This window comes from Penicillium manginii (genome assembly GCF_028828005.1).
Source record: "Penicillium manginii strain IBT 31320 chromosome Unknown utg000002l:1.0-5564898.0:1.0-5567710.0, whole genome shotgun sequence".
In the NCBI taxonomy this organism is placed as follows: domain Eukaryota; kingdom Fungi; phylum Ascomycota; class Eurotiomycetes; order Eurotiales; family Aspergillaceae; genus Penicillium; species Penicillium manginii.
The window spans coordinates 4,146,041-4,160,967 of record NW_026643103.1 but is presented as its reverse complement, the minus strand read 5'-3'; the positions used below and the strand labels follow the sequence as shown (position 1 = coordinate 4,160,967).

The 14,927-nt window shown below is 48.2% G+C and overlaps 5 protein-coding genes across 5 annotated transcripts; 2 read left to right on the top strand and 3 right to left on the bottom strand.

Moving 5' to 3' along the window:
- Window positions 1-3,357: 3,357 nt before the first annotated feature.
- N7533_002837 (putative C6 transcription factor) lies at window positions 3,358-6,231 on the bottom strand (the record flags this gene model as incomplete). Its single annotated transcript, XM_057099487.1, has 1 exon — window positions 3,358-6,231. The coding sequence occupies one exon, from the start codon at window positions 6,229-6,231 to the stop codon at window positions 3,358-3,360; it is 2,874 nt and encodes a 957-aa protein (XP_056964623.1).
- Window positions 6,232-6,985: 754 nt separating this feature from the next.
- Window positions 6,986-7,864, bottom strand: N7533_002836 (uncharacterized protein; the record flags this gene model as incomplete). Its single annotated transcript, XM_057099486.1, has 4 exons — window positions 6,986-7,100; window positions 7,154-7,235; window positions 7,314-7,658; window positions 7,684-7,864. 4 exons carry the CDS (start codon window positions 7,862-7,864, stop codon window positions 6,986-6,988), a joined length of 723 nt encoding a protein of 240 aa, XP_056964622.1.
- A 638-nt stretch (window positions 7,865-8,502) lies between these two features.
- Window positions 8,503-9,339, top strand: N7533_002835 (bZIP transcription factor; the record flags this gene model as incomplete). Its single annotated transcript, XM_057099485.1, has 2 exons — window positions 8,503-8,568; window positions 8,692-9,339. The coding sequence occupies 2 exons, from the start codon at window positions 8,503-8,505 to the stop codon at window positions 9,337-9,339; spliced, it is 714 nt and encodes a 237-aa protein (XP_056964621.1).
- A 990-nt stretch (window positions 9,340-10,329) lies between these two features.
- N7533_002834 (carboxylesterase/lipase family protein) lies at window positions 10,330-11,946 on the top strand (the record flags this gene model as incomplete). The annotated part of the gene is made up of 2 exons (XM_057099484.1): window positions 10,330-10,880; window positions 10,941-11,946. The coding sequence occupies 2 exons, from the start codon at window positions 10,330-10,332 to the stop codon at window positions 11,944-11,946; spliced, it is 1,557 nt and encodes a 518-aa protein (XP_056964620.1).
- A 477-nt stretch (window positions 11,947-12,423) lies between these two features.
- N7533_002833 (cation:proton antiporter) lies at window positions 12,424-14,218 on the bottom strand (the record flags this gene model as incomplete). Its single annotated transcript, XM_057099483.1, has 6 exons — window positions 12,424-12,840; window positions 12,897-13,437; window positions 13,491-13,662; window positions 13,713-13,838; window positions 13,905-14,111; window positions 14,182-14,218. 6 exons carry the CDS (start codon window positions 14,216-14,218, stop codon window positions 12,424-12,426), a joined length of 1,500 nt encoding a protein of 499 aa, XP_056964619.1.
- Window positions 14,219-14,927: the final 709 nt, after the last annotated feature.

The window sequence follows — 14,927 nt, the reverse complement described above, 5'->3', positions numbered from 1 at the left end:
ATAAAATACCGGCCCTAAGTGCAGGTATGAAAAAGCAAACAACATTGAAATGGCCCGATAATTGAGCTAAGAGCAGGGAAAGATAACCATAGCGGCCTATCAATACGATATGAGCCAGTCATATCGTTAGTGCCAGCACTTGGACCACTAAGTGTACTAGGGCTGACAGCACTAAGCTCAGTTTAGCCCATTCCGCTCCAAATACAGTGCTGTGGGGAACGTACTCTCTCCGAAGCCCTACTTTCCTCATCCACTCTGGTATGACGTGAAGTACGGAGTATTGTGCTGTTGAAAAAAGAAAAAAAAGGTATTGTTTGCATGAGTGCTCGAATTCCTTGGATTAGATGGATGAAACAACCCTTAGCCCTCCGAATGCCGCTAGGATTTGGATAGGGGACATCTAAACATAGCTGCTCTTCCAAAAAGAGAAGTTTGAGTACCAATTGGTCATGTCGTCAATTTTCCAATGTTTTCAAAAAAAAAAAAGGTCAGAAGTGATGTCAAAAATGCCTTATTAGGTAACAATAACAAGTTACTAGTACTCGATTCTTACAGTCAAGTCTAAAATAAGAATACTAGTATTCAAAAATAAAAAAACATACAACAGCAGGGATTCGCATGTGGTCACCCACCATACTACTAACCTGCCGGCGTGTGGCTTAAGTACGGCTGAGCGGACGGGAAGCCCTGTTCTCCACACCCTATGGTCGTATGTATCGGTTATCCAATGGAGCGGAATGATATAGAGCTTGAAAAGGGGTGAGTAAAGCGATTGCAGATCTAGCACACGCAGCGAGTCACTCTCTAGGAGACAGAAATTTGAAGTCTCATTAAGTCCTCGCTTAAAAGCTCTTTCAAACTTTTTCGAAGTTGCAAGTTTTCTACATCGCCGAATATGGAGGGGACAAACTGAACAAGACGATTGTAAGTTAGTAGTATGGTGGGTGACCACATCCGAATCCTAGCTGTTGGATGTGTTTCTTATTGCACTTGTAAGACCTTTTCATGTTTCTTGAGTTATATCACACTTAATGATCGATTTACTCCAGGTGATATACCTTTTCCTCTTCAAGTTCATTTCTAACAAAAATAGACTTCGCAGAGATTTAGTCTCGGTAAGGGGGGGCTTTTTCCTCGAATGAATGGGATTCGATAAGTAAGAAGCTTGGGGAGGGCCCTTTTAGCAACTTTGCTCACAATGATCTTCCAATTCTCAAATGCAAGACAATCAAGAAGAGTCCCAAGGATAACGGCATATTGGACAAGATTCATTTCATCTTTCAAATTCTGGTGAAATCCTGTTGACATGCCATCAAATAGCTCGTGCCAGAACCCTCTTTCCGCATCTTCGAATTCATCTGGCACATAGAACTCCCCACTACTGTATTCGCCAGCTTATGTGTGGATGCGACCGAAACAAATCCCAAAAGGGAGAGGCGTAGATAGCTCCCAATCAATTAAGCCCGTAACATGGCAATCATCATCGATATGAACGTTCACTTTGTTAAGATCATATTGAGCAACCCAGAGTGGAAGCTTTTTGAATTCGTCTAGCTTATTGAAAAAAAAACCTTGAAGTTGATGCCGATATGGTTTGATATCATCTACCGACGATGCTAGTAGAGCCTTGAGGTTCGATCGGACACGGCCATCGGCAGCCTCATCACTGTTGGTGTTGAAGTATCCCTTAGACAGGACGTGACCAAGATATTTATTGATGGCGATTTGGCCCCGTGGCCCTTTACCGGAAATTCCTCGTAACCATATTTTTCCTGGTGAGAGGTTGAAGAAATAAGACTAAACGCCGTGCGCAAGAAGTTCTTTGTCTTCTAAAGCAGTAGCACTAGGGACAACAGAGCCTAGTGCGTGTACTAGCTATTTTGAGGGCGTCGAGATGAAGTGGTTCGGTGCGAAACTGATGAAATATCTCACGTTCATCCTTTAAAACCAGAAAGAGGGTCCGGCTGAACATTCCCTCCAAAGGAGGCCTATCCACACGGTTCAAGGGACTATCCAGATGTCTCAGAGTCAATTTCTTGACCCATTTGACTTGCTTTATCGATGTATTGAGAAGCTTTGGTAGATCTTCATCACAGGTGATTTCTGACATGGTATATCATGGGATGACGGAGCGAAGAAAACAACTTGAACGTATGTAATTTAGTGCAATACTATGAGGTTTCAAGTTTCAGAAAACATTTCCAACCTTGGAAGGTTCTAAGCCCTGGACAGCCTCTAGAAATAAGTACCTAGGTAGGGGAGGTAAAACACTGCTAAAGCTACGAACAAACAATCAGAACCGTGTCCTTGAAATGGAATTTTGGATCTGAGCGAATAAAATTGGCATCATCATTGGCCCTCGGGAGGTTCGCTTCAAGTTGTGTCATCCAGTCGATGCATTTCCGCTTGGATATGCCTGATTTAACAGACGTCCCATCTGTATGGCCATTTCCGCTTCGGCGAAGAGGAACATCTCATGATACCTGCCATGAGCGCCTGAAAAATTGCCTTTCCAAAGATACAGCCTTAGCCTCAATTGATCGACTGAAGCGAGGGACATTCCTCGAAGTACTAGTTAGTCTACCCAAGTAGGTAGGGGGCATATAGAATTGGAGTGATCATGGTGGAACAAAGCATAGAATAGACGACACATCATTCTGCAGAGCATTCAGAAATCTTATTTAGCGGCCAATAAATCTGAAAAACAAATTAGTCACTCCTCTGTAGGTGTAGCTGAATATCTTCTCTAAATCTATGGCCCTGGGAGTGGTTCAACTGACTCCACCGATGGGTGCCAAGCTTCATATAGCCACAATTCTCGACGATTTACATCAACTAGCATCATTGGTCTAGTGGTAGAATTCGTCGTTGCCATCGACGAGGCCCGTGTTCGATTCACGGATGATGCACAGTACATTTCTTTTTGGCCTCTTGTGGATCCCTTCGTCTGGATCTACCCTTTTTTTTGGGCTGTCCTGAGTGGGGACGTAGGAGCCATGCCAATGGGCCTACGGGAAATGATTAGGGCAAGGCTAGGCCAAAAAACCATTAGGAAAGATAGCACCAATACACTCCTTAAGCCAAAGAACCTTCCGGTAGGGGATATATAATGTCACAAAAAAGACGGCCAAGAGAGTATGTGCAATTCGCAGCAAAAAAGAGAGAAAAACGCCAGGCTTTTGAACAATTCATATCGAGCCAAACAATGCGCGGGTAAAAACAGTCCAGCCAGTAATACCAAATCCAATAACCCGATTCCATCCTTTCCTCTCCCATTATGACATATTAAACACATCGCAGTCGTCGAAGCGAACCAGACTCTGCCTCCCTCGTTACGGCTTTGAAAATTTCATCGGTTCAGCGTCGTGAGTCTTGTCCCATGCCTGGTCCAAGGTCAAGCCCATATGCGCCTAGCGCTATATTTCCGGCACCGCCAAAGGCTGACATATCGCCGACTGAACCAGGGCCGTTGCCTCCGGGGCCTGGGGTAGGGCCCGAAGCTGGACCTCCTGGTGGTTGGACATCTGGTGGGCCGCCGCCGCCAATCGGGTCGAGATTGAAGGGAAGGAACCATGCACTTGGCTGGTAGAATTCGCCTGTCCCGGCTGGTGCGCCGGGGTCAAGGTGGCCGGTGAATAGCGATTGATCCGAGGCTTGGGGATCGACACCGTTGACGGGTGGAATTGAGGGGTTATTGGGGACAAAGGAGTTGGGATCGAAATCCGAGAATGACCCATAGACAAATTGCCGATCCAATTGTGGCAATTGATCAGACGGAATACTGAAATCGAAGGGTGGCTGGCCAAATGGCATGGGCCGATTTTGTGCGAACATCGATGGTTGAGGGAATGCGCTGCCTGGAACCCCCGGAGCATGGCCCATGGTCACATCGATGGAAGCGGGAGAGGTCTGATCGGTATTGGGGGTTCCGTCGGAAAGTTTGCTGTTCTTGCGCGGGCGAACTTTGCGAGGAAGGACAGGCTGAGGAGTTGGCGATAAACTGGCAAAGAAGTCCTCCACACTTTGAAGATCGGGTTTCTGACCCATCACTGCATCCTCGCCTGTTTCCTTATGTCGTGTATCTGGATCCTCCCAGTGCATCCTTGAAACACCGTGGGGATATTTCTCAAACCAATCTCCATATTGAAACATTGGAGCCAAAGTGGTGCCATTGGAAGCGGCCACAGATCCCTTGATGGCTGCGTCGGCAAATTGTCGATACCTGTCTTTAGCACTTTCCACCATGTAGTGGAACATTCCCCAGTACTTCTTCATCTTGTTGAGATAGCGATAGGTATGTCGAAGGTTCTCCTTGGATCGAGCTTCTAGCTGTACGTTCTTCGAGAATATGCCCCAAATATGCACCGTACTCGCAGAATATGCACAATACCCAGCAAATGGAACTGTGAGTGGATAGGCCGAAGCTCGATCAAAGAGCACGGAGATATGATGGGCAGCTTCCACGGCTGCTCGACCAGCATTGCTGAGGAAAGGCTTGGGCATGTCCATAGGAGGTCGACCCCCAGGCGACAGGGGAATGGCGAACTGGTTTAGAAAAAGCATGTTCTGATGAAGGATGATGTGGAGAAACAAGAATTGGTTAGCGACTTTCTCCGCTGCGTGGATTTGAAGATTCTCATATGTAAATGTAAAAGGGGTTGGGAGAGAAGACGAGAATTCTTCAATCTGTCGCTTTAGTTGCGTGTACCCCGACTCTGGATGCCACAGGGGATGGGGATCCTTTCTTTTGCCGCCTAGGTTCAAGTAATCGACAATTCGACCCCAGATGACAATGGCGCGAATAATGTACGCTGAGACGCCCATATTCTCCTGAGCGTTGGACAATTGTCCGGAATCTTCTGGGGTAGGATTCGGAACATCGCCGTCTAGGTCTTCTGTGGGACCGGGGATCTCCATTTGGAAATGGGTCTCTTTGATGGGTAGTTGAATATGCAGGAACTTCTCATTTCCGATAGGTGGGCGCTGACTGCCCGAGGAGTTATAGCGATCCATCAAGAAGCATGCCCACATCGTGCGTCGACGAATCTCTCGATCAGTGAAGCTCAACTGAGAGCTGGAATTATTCTGACCGAGTAATGGATCGCGTTCGAGCTCTTGATGTAACTGCAGAGCATAGCCCATTCTCAATGCTTGTCCACCAAATGACCAACTGCGTCCACCGTGACAGGTTCCGAATTCGTGGAGTCCAAGGAGTAAAAAGACAGTGAGAATAGTAATATTAGGCTCGTCATGTCGACTAAGAGCGATGGCCGCTGCGGGGTTGGCCCAATTTTCGCCGCGCAGGAAGGCAGGTTCGGAATTGAGCTGTGGATGTGTCGAGAATCTTGCAGACACGGCGCAGACCGCAAGAATAAGAACCGGAGGGACAGAACCGGACTTGAGCCGGCGCATAAAACTAGGCTTGTGCAATAAAAGATACGACTGCCCATAGACACAGTCGAAGAAAACTTCCGCCAAATGCTCCTGTATTTCCAATGATGGTAGGAACTCGGCGCCTTCGGTCAAAAGTCCAGTGCCGTCGGTCGACTTGATCTCACGATTCATTGGGAGTGTCTCGTGTGGCGGACGGCGCTCTTCCCGAGACCACTGCTCAATTTCTGCCGAGAAAGCCTCATCCGCACTTCGTTTCTTCTGGGCCTTGGATGCCTGGCTCGAGGCGGAGGGTTTGACGACCGATCTACCGATGGAAGCCATATCCCGCGTCTCGTCTGTGGGGATCGTCTTGATCACGCGATCTTCCATCCGCTTCAGACGCTTATCCAACATGGCCATATAATCCGTGCGCGGGGCAGCTTTCCTAGTAGTAACTTTGTATACGCATGGAATCCGCGATCGTGTGCAATGTTTGCAGGCGGGCTTCTCGCCTGAGCAACGGATTTTCTTCCGTCGGCAGGCAATGCAGGCGAGGGGCAGTCGCTTGCGCTCTTTGCCGGCCTTGGTCTTCATTTCGCTCCAGGCAGGCTTACCATACTGGTCGAGTGGCCCCGAGTTCGCGGCATCGGGATCTTGCGTGGCATCATCGTGCTGACCCTCAGCACCGATGCCCGAACCCGTCGCGGGGTCGCCGGGATGTGTGCTACCGGGGTCGCGGGAACTTGCATGGCTTTGAGTGTCGAAATCATCCAATATCGTGGTGGAATCCTCCTGGCCGAACATAAATCCAGCACCGGAGGGCTTCAACGGCGACTCGTCGGAGTCGGGAGGGATCATGACGGGTGCGGGTACCCCAGGTCTGAGGCCTGAAGCATCGTTTGGCGAGATAGACCGAGCTCAGAAGGGGGCGCGGAGAGACGGGGAGATGGAAAGAAACGAGCGATATTGTGGAGACCGGTCGGGGGTTGCGACGGAATACGAGGTTGGTGCGACAGAAGAAGAGTCAGAGGGAGAGGAGGAGTCGAGGAGAGAAGAGAAAGGGAAATATGGGGAAAGGTTCGGCGGCGACGGTCGGCTTGGCACGGACATCCACTGGCAGCGTCGACATTACAGAGCTTTGGTGTCTATACTAGTCGGGGCTCTACTTATTTTATAGTTATTGCCACAGGGTTGAGGATATGGTTTGAGCTACTCCATTACTACTAGTAATAATTGATATTCATCCATCCCTTCCTATTGGAATAATCTATACTTTCCATAGCTAGGGTACTACGTATAGTCCGCATTGGGTTACATGCCTCAAGCTATACACCGCCCTGGAGGAGGAGATATCATCATGGTATTTAAATCATCATGGTATTTAAAGTATTTGCTTGATTAAATCATGTTCTTATTAATGATTCAAAAAAATAAAACTGCCGTAAAAAAATCATGATGCTCCCGGGGAAGACCGGAAAGGGTTTCTAAACATCATCACTCTACCTCTCATCGTTCCTCATCTCCCATTCTTTGGATCATGTATCCCAATACCAAGGCAATTAGCACCGTGCATAACACTAAGGTTGGGCTTTCATCGTGTCGCGGCTGTGTTTTATATCGCCTTGGGGCGCCCGGGCTTACCACGCGAAGTCGCCTGCTCGAGGGAGTTAAGAATCTCCGCACCAAGGGTATAGACACTATAGGTAGGGAAGACAATCCAGAGACCACTGTAAAAAGAATTAGCAGAAATTTGCGCGATTGCACGCGAGTTTCGACTGACTTTGGAATGATCCACAGGAAGATCAAGGTGGCGGCATCATTATGGCCAATGTTATCAAAGCCGGAGAAGAACTCGTTGAACCCTGCTGTTTGTTAGTACCGATCGATTGTACCACATATTCCACGCGATAATGAGCTAGGAAATAGCTTGTTGGACGTACAATATAAGAGCGTCTTGCTCAGAGTCATCACAGAAGCGGTATATGCGACGAGAAGCGCGGTTGCGCCAGTCTTGCCAGCGACGACTTTTTCGCCCGCCAGTAGCCACAACAAGCCCTTTGTCCGCTGCTTCTGCGCGCCGCGACCACTGGTTATGGTGGCGCCGTGCGCATAGACAATGTACAGATAGTAGAGGTAGCCAAGCGTCTCCACAATGTTCATGACGGTCTGCGCAGCGGTGAAGCCATTGCGCGCATTATAGGCAGGCCAGCCGTAGATGTAGTCGACTGTGCCGTAAAGCGCATAGGGGGGTCCAGATTGGGGAGTGCAATCGGCCTCCTGGCATGCTATGCGGTCGCAATAGGACGTAACCCGCATCCCAGGCGACCAGGGGCAGTGACACGACCAGCCAGATGGTCAGAGCAGCGGAGGGAGTGTGCACCCATTTTCGAGAGGTACCGTTAGTTGTCGGCGCCGGCGATGATTTGACAAGCTCCTTGGCAGCCTTTTCAGGCGAGGGGAATTCGCGCGGATGATGTCGCGTGGAGACCATGGCGGATAGCGGTGACGGGATGCGACGGGATACGACGGATAGTCAGGGGAAGTAGGGGATGATGACAGGGAATCCCAGAAATTTGGAGAAGAGATGCGACCGGGGAGATCGCGAAAGAAGCCTTAAGCCTTAGTGCGGGGATAATCGCATTAGGTATACTCTCACTAGTGACTAGCAGTAGTGAAGTGCTAACTAGTGGAAGTAGTGACGACCAGTGACGTCGTAGTGCCCCGAGGTGATCGTTTGCGGGCAAGTCATGCAGCACACCGTAATTGTACGGAGTACGGAGTACCCTTCAATGATTTGTCTCTGTAGATATTGGTATTTCATTGGCTCTGGATTTATTACTAGTACAGTATGACCCTCACACAGTTCAAGTTGGTCTGCTAGCACTGTTGGTTACCCCACGTTGGGCTTTGGGCTCGTGCATTTCCCCGGATTGGACCCAATTGCCACGGGAAATGCTTCCGATTCAGCAGGAAAAAAAATATACTCGGTATAGTGGTGTACTAGTATGTACATCTTATATAATTTAGTACATAAACTCTTGAAGTTGGTCCCGAGTGTTAGTCTCAATTGTGTGATATGGTTACTCCGTAGATTCGAGCCTGAGAATTATAGCAACACGTGACTTCAAAATGGGCAAGAGCAAACTGGCTAGCAGGTCCTTCCATGCTTCTTCATCAACTCAACAGCTTCAAGATGTGAGACGGGTACATTCAGAGGCTCTAGAACTGTCGAAATAGCCATGGACAGCAAGAAGGTCCGGATTTGTATTTCCAATTCAATTCAACTCGAGTCAAACAACGATCTGACACGCATGACAGAAAAGCGATCACCTGGCGCGAGTACGCGAGAATCAGCGCAACAGCAGAGCCCGGAAGCAAGAATATTTGCAAGAGCTGGAGCAAAAATTAGCGACGTACCAGACCGAGGATCGTCGCAAGGACATCGAACACCGACTCGCTTTGCAGAAAATGGAAGCTGAGAACCGACATCTGAAAACATTGTTGAATTTATTGGGTATCTCAACAGAACTACTCCAGCAATACGTGCAGCTAGCCGAGCAAGGCGAATCTGTTGACAAAAAAGTGGCTATTCCTGCGATGCACAAGCACGTGGAAACATCTTCTATGCAACCAGTCAAAGAGAAGCTCGTGCCTTCTAAATCAAACCCCATCGTACCCGGCACGATGGCCAAGAAGAACCCAGAAAAAACGACACAGTCAGCCGATAAGACCTGGAAAGCTTCGGACCCGCCATTATGCAAATGCTCTCCTGGCCAAAAAACCCTGGCATCTGGCCCTGTTGATGGCGATGTGCTCAATACTACTATGCGCGATCGCAGAGGAGCTGATGAATCAATACAATACTCGTGGAACAGACTTGGAGGAAATCAGACAAAGACTATGGTCTGGACTCCAATCAGGTGTTTCAGGCGATGGTTGTCGGGTGCAGAACAATATTCTCTTTGAAGTTCTCGATGAGATCAGCCATGATGTTTGATTCAGCGGGGGTCAAACCCAGCAACTTAAACTTTGCAATCGCCAACTACCGACCGATTGTCGATATTAGGGGTGTTGATCCACTTCAAGTAAATAGGGGGATCTGTGGTGGATTGTCAGAGCACATTGTCAGATTTATGAGGATGCATCTAGAAATTGGATGCTCTAGAAGGAATACTAGCGGATTTAATCTGTGTATTTGTTTCTAGTGCGATCCCTATGCTTCTTACTTCGTCTTCGCACTGGATGATTCAAGTTGCTTTTTGCTGTTCTTCTGGCGGAGGTCGGCACTGGAGCTGGCCAATCAAACCCGAGCAGTGACGTATCAAGGGTCCACGAACCAAATCGACACGTCTTCAATGTTTTCTTTTTCCCCAGGAGTTCAACCAGCAGTATCCATCACGACATCTCTGGATCTCATTACGTCGAATAAACAACACCGCTGGAGTTGCACTGCCTCCAACATTGGCCAGCCAAGAGTAAGCTTTCGAAAGTGGGCAAATGTGCCGCTGTGGGCCAAGAGGAATCAAGGCAACCGTGAATCTATGGACTCTCTGAACCCACTGATTTACGATCTAGGGACGCATTGGCCTAACCCAGGATTCGAAGTGGAAATCAGGGCTACGCATCAGCGGGGCAATCAGCATCCAAGGGTTCAACCTAATTTGCCTTGACGTAGCTGCTCCTTGGCTATCGAGGCTGAGCGCAGTGAGACTTGGCCCCCAGGGCCATCATCGGTGGAACTTGTAGAGCATCCTTTGTGGAACCCGGCGGCGCATTATTGACCGGGAATCATAAATAGTTTTGTCCATCCCAAACCTTATGATATCCCTATAAAGGCAGCTCTGTCCACTCGGAAGGGAAACCCACACTCCCGTCCAAATAGAAAAAAAGCAAAAAGAAAGGAAGAGAAGAAGAACAAGGGAGAATTTGAAGGGAAACCTTTAGGTACGGAGAGTAATGGTGCCACTGATACTTCTCGGCCTGGCCGCAATCGTCACAGGCTCGAAACCACTCCCAACCGCGATAATAGACTCCGGTGCCATTGTCGGAACAACCACAACTCTGCCCTCGTCGACTGCCGTTGTAAACAAATACCTGGGAGTCCCTTTCGGTAAACCGCCTGTTCGATTCAGTCCACCAGAGCCCGTTGACCGCTGGTCCACATATTATAACGCGACAAAATGGGGGCCAGCTTGCATCCAAGAAGCAGGCCCGGCAGTCCAATTTTTATTCGGTCTGCTGGACATGCCACCTCCCCTGGGCGGAGAGGATGAAGATTGCCTAAACCTCAATGTTTTCACACCAGCCGATGCGTCGGCTGGCTCAAAGGCCGTTCTTGTCTGGATTTACGGAGGCGCTTTTCGTAATGGTGCATCTGCGGTGCCTCAGTATGATGGATCGAGTTTCGCGGCCAACCAGGACGTAGTGGTGGTTACCATTAACTACCGCACCAATGCCTTTGGATTCCCTGCCGATGAAAGTCTTCCATTGAGGGAAAGGAACCTAGGGTATGATAATTTGTCCCAATTTGCAGCAACGGAGGAATTATAAGCTGACTGAAGTGATAGTTTGCTGGACCAAAGACTTGCCCTTGAATGGGTGACTCGAAACATTGCTGGCCTCGGCGGTGACCCATCCAAGGTGACAATCGTGGGAGAGAGCGCTGGAGCAACTAGTGTCGATGCGCTTGTTGTGACTCCCCCGGAACCGGTACCATTCCGCGCAGCTATCATGGAATCTGGCCAAACCTCCATCCAGACCTCGTTCGACACAACCGCCAAGAGCTACCGACAGTCCTGGCAGAAGCTGCTCAATGCCACGAATTGTGCCTCTGAGAATTCCATCGAATGCCTTCGAACCGTCCCCGCCCAAGATCTGAAGAAGCTCGTCACAAAGGGTGGGCTGGTATTTGGCCCCGTCCGCGACGATTTCACGCTGGCAAAAAAGCCTCGCCAGAAGCGCCTCAATTCCGTCAAGAATGAGACTTCGATCGCTCGAGTCCCAGTCCTCATTGGTAGCAACGGCGATGAAGCCATGACAACGATCATTGGACAAAATGATCCCAAGAAAGCTCTCCAGCCCGTCGTCGGCAATTACACAGACATGCTCCTTTCCAAATACCCTCTTGGATCACCAGGAGCACACACAGAGCACGAGCGATTGTCTCTCATCATCACGGAGTTCCAAATACAATGCGTATCCGCCGCATACGCGAACGAGAGCGCTTTCGCTGGCATCCCTACTTGGCGATACCTGTTCAATGCAAGCTTCCCCAACAACGAGAAGGGATACGGTGCTTATCATACTTCCGAAATCCCCTTTGTCTTTGGTACATACCCACAACTAAACAAGACCCAATTCGAGGAAGATGTCAGCAAATCAATGCAAACGGCCTGGGCAGATTTTGCCAAGGACCCCTTCAAAGGACCGGGCTGGGCAAAGGAGCCCGCTATTGGAATTTTCGGAGATGGTGTCAAGGCCGGTATGAGCGTCAAAGGGAAGAAGCCTCTGAGGGCAGTTCCTTCGAAGCAGGTCGATTTCAGATGTCCGCTTTATCTACCCTTTTACACTTGATCATTCTATTTTGCTTGCATTTTAAAATGCCTTTCAATTATTTAAAGCAGCATTTAGAGGAGGCTAGATATCCTTTTATTTAATGTGGAATGCTACGATGTTTGATGTCTTTTCCCGAGGTCCTGGCCCTATATCCTCTGAAGAACCTCCAGCGAGTCAGGGAATGACCCCTCGCCAAAATTATTAGAAAATAGATATTACGAAGAGTCATGAATGTGTCGTAACTTGCCCCGAGATCCCTTTGTGGAAGTCTTGTACTTATACTTTATCGCAGACTCGAACCTTGGAAAAGTAAAAATTGACCTGGAAGACGTGAGACAAATGAAGTGAAATATGGCTCAAATTTGTATACAGATTTTGATACTGCTAGTATTTCCTCTATTTGATGTCGCTTCGATGCTAGTTTACAGAATGTCTCTTATTCAAGTGAAAGCAAAGGCCGAGACGACATGCCAAATATCCATAGCTTGTGAAAAATCAGGCGTGATCTCTAGTATCATTCACTGCTCCTGGGGCAACGCCCTGCAGGCCCCACTTGCCCTCCCCAATCCGTTGACCATAGAATTTCACCAGATAGCCCACAGCGATTGGCCCGATTATTGTGTTGAGAAGAATCGCCCACACTGCAGTGATGAATCCCTCCTGACTTACATAGCTGGTTTCGTTATAGCCAATCTCAATGATCAGAAGCCCAATTTCACCCCGTGCTACCATCGCCGAACCAAGAAGAAAGCCGGCGATCGATGCAGCACCATAGTCTTGCTTCTTTTCTTTGATACTGGATGAATGGTTCTGTCCTCGACGGGTACTTTCTTGCTGACCGATCACCGGTCCCTTCGACGAGGACTTGGAGTACAAAGCTTCCCAAATAGGAATCCATATACCAACAATAAACTGCATGAGATGTAAGTCTTGATTTCATGCATACCGCCAAAGGGAGTAGGTTTTACCTTCGCAAACGCCATGAGTAGAGAATACACTATTCCTCTCCATATTCTCTTTCCCGTCCAGAGTTTCAAGAACGGAATTGCGAAACCGACACTGGCGAAGAAGAGCGGCTCCATCAAATATTTTTGAACGTCGAGAAGGTATCTCTCAAATGTGTGCACAAATGTAGGGCTTTTGTCAGCTTCTCGCTCCCCTTCCTCGCGACTCATGACAACGAAGGGGCCATCGGGGTGCTTGCTGGGTAAGTAAGTGAGAAATGTGCCCGCTAGAAATGCCCCGAACAAAACCGAAGTCCCGGCATAAGCTGCGATGGTTATGAAGGCAGATAAAACCAGAACCATCAAAGTGATGTTAGATAGATGATCGTATTTCGCAAAGGTGTGCTCGATCCAACGCCGGAAAATGGGCGCGAATACGAATTTTGTGAGGACTGGAGTTGCAATCGCCATGGCAGCAGAGGCTACAATTGGGCGCCCAATAACCCAGCCAAGATTAACATCCCCTGCCCCGGGAGTTGAAAGCTCGCCCAAGTCATGAATGACACTATTGAGTATATGTAAGCCAAGAAGTGATGGAAGTGGACCAGGTACACTTACCTAGCCAACACAAGGCCGACGACATCGTCAATAACAGCTGCACTGACAAGAACTGAGCCCACCATAGTCTGGGAAAGATCCACCTCTTTGGAAGCTGATGAAATGACCGAGAATGTTGTCCCTAGCGAAGTTGCAGAGAGCGCCGCCCCGGCGATAAATGTCTCCACGGCGCCTCCATGACGTTAGTAAAGTAATCCTTACAGGCGACGTAAAAGTACTCACCGAATCCAAACCCCAGGTACAACAGAAGATAGGAAAGACCGATAGGAAAGCAAACACCTGTGGCGGCCCCTAGAACACTGAGAAGGAAGTTCTTTTTCAAGAGATCAAGGCGTATCTGCAGGCCACCTAATTGCCCATATCAGAATGTAAGCATTACATGAATGGAATTCAAAGGTTGAAATCCCGACTTACCTTCAAAAATGATCAAAATCAATCCGATATAACCGACCGCGAGAAACGTCTCCTGCCATGGTCCTTTCAAGATATTGGCCAACGGCTCTCCATATATGATACCAACGGCGATTTGACCAATAATCCCTGCACGAATGATCTTCGCAGAAAACCATTCAGCGAGAGACAGAAAGAAAAAGAAAGACAATATAATCAAAATATCGACAACTGCAATTGAACGAAGATCAGCCAAAATTCGCCGCATTGAGCCGACACTAGCGCGATAGTGGCCACTTACTGCCGGGTTCATGGTATGCGAGGAAGCTCCCTGCCATTTCAAACAGTTTGAAGCAGCTTCATGCAAAAAAAAGAAATATCTTGCAGAATTGAACTTTTCCTGGTTGAATTTTTCTGACTTCGACTTTGGCTGGGCATTCCTTGGACTTCTTGGCGGGTGCAACTTGATGACGTTGAATCACGTGGGTGGACCCGTGGAAACTTTGAAGTGCTGAATTCCATCTTTTATGCTAGATATACTAGTAGTCTGTAAATTAGAAAACCGAGCTTTGTCTCGAATGAGATATTGTGCGAGGAATGGGGGAATAAGTTCGATCTGAATAGGTGCCAGTGGCTGACTGCATACTTCAGTTACTATCCGCTGTTTTTCTGTCTCCTGAAATTGAGCACGGGTTGAAGGAAAAGAAAGCTGCGAAACCAAAAGCGAAATAGTGGAAATCAAATATTTAATAAACATATATCTAAGTATCAAAATTCTTCGCGAATAGAATACCTGCGGAAGATAAATGGCCATTAAACCTAACGGTTCAATAAAGGTTTGTACTTTTCTCGGGGCATAAACCGACCATCGGATCGGTGATCGGCGCTATACGAGCCTCCGAGCCCTGGAGTCCACCACCACTTACGAGAAATTAGAGTCGAAATATCTGCATGGACGGAGTACACAATATTTGCATTCAAAAGCTGTAAAATAATAGACTTGAGCAAGATATTTATAGTGATACTTGCAATTCCGGGCAAATATAA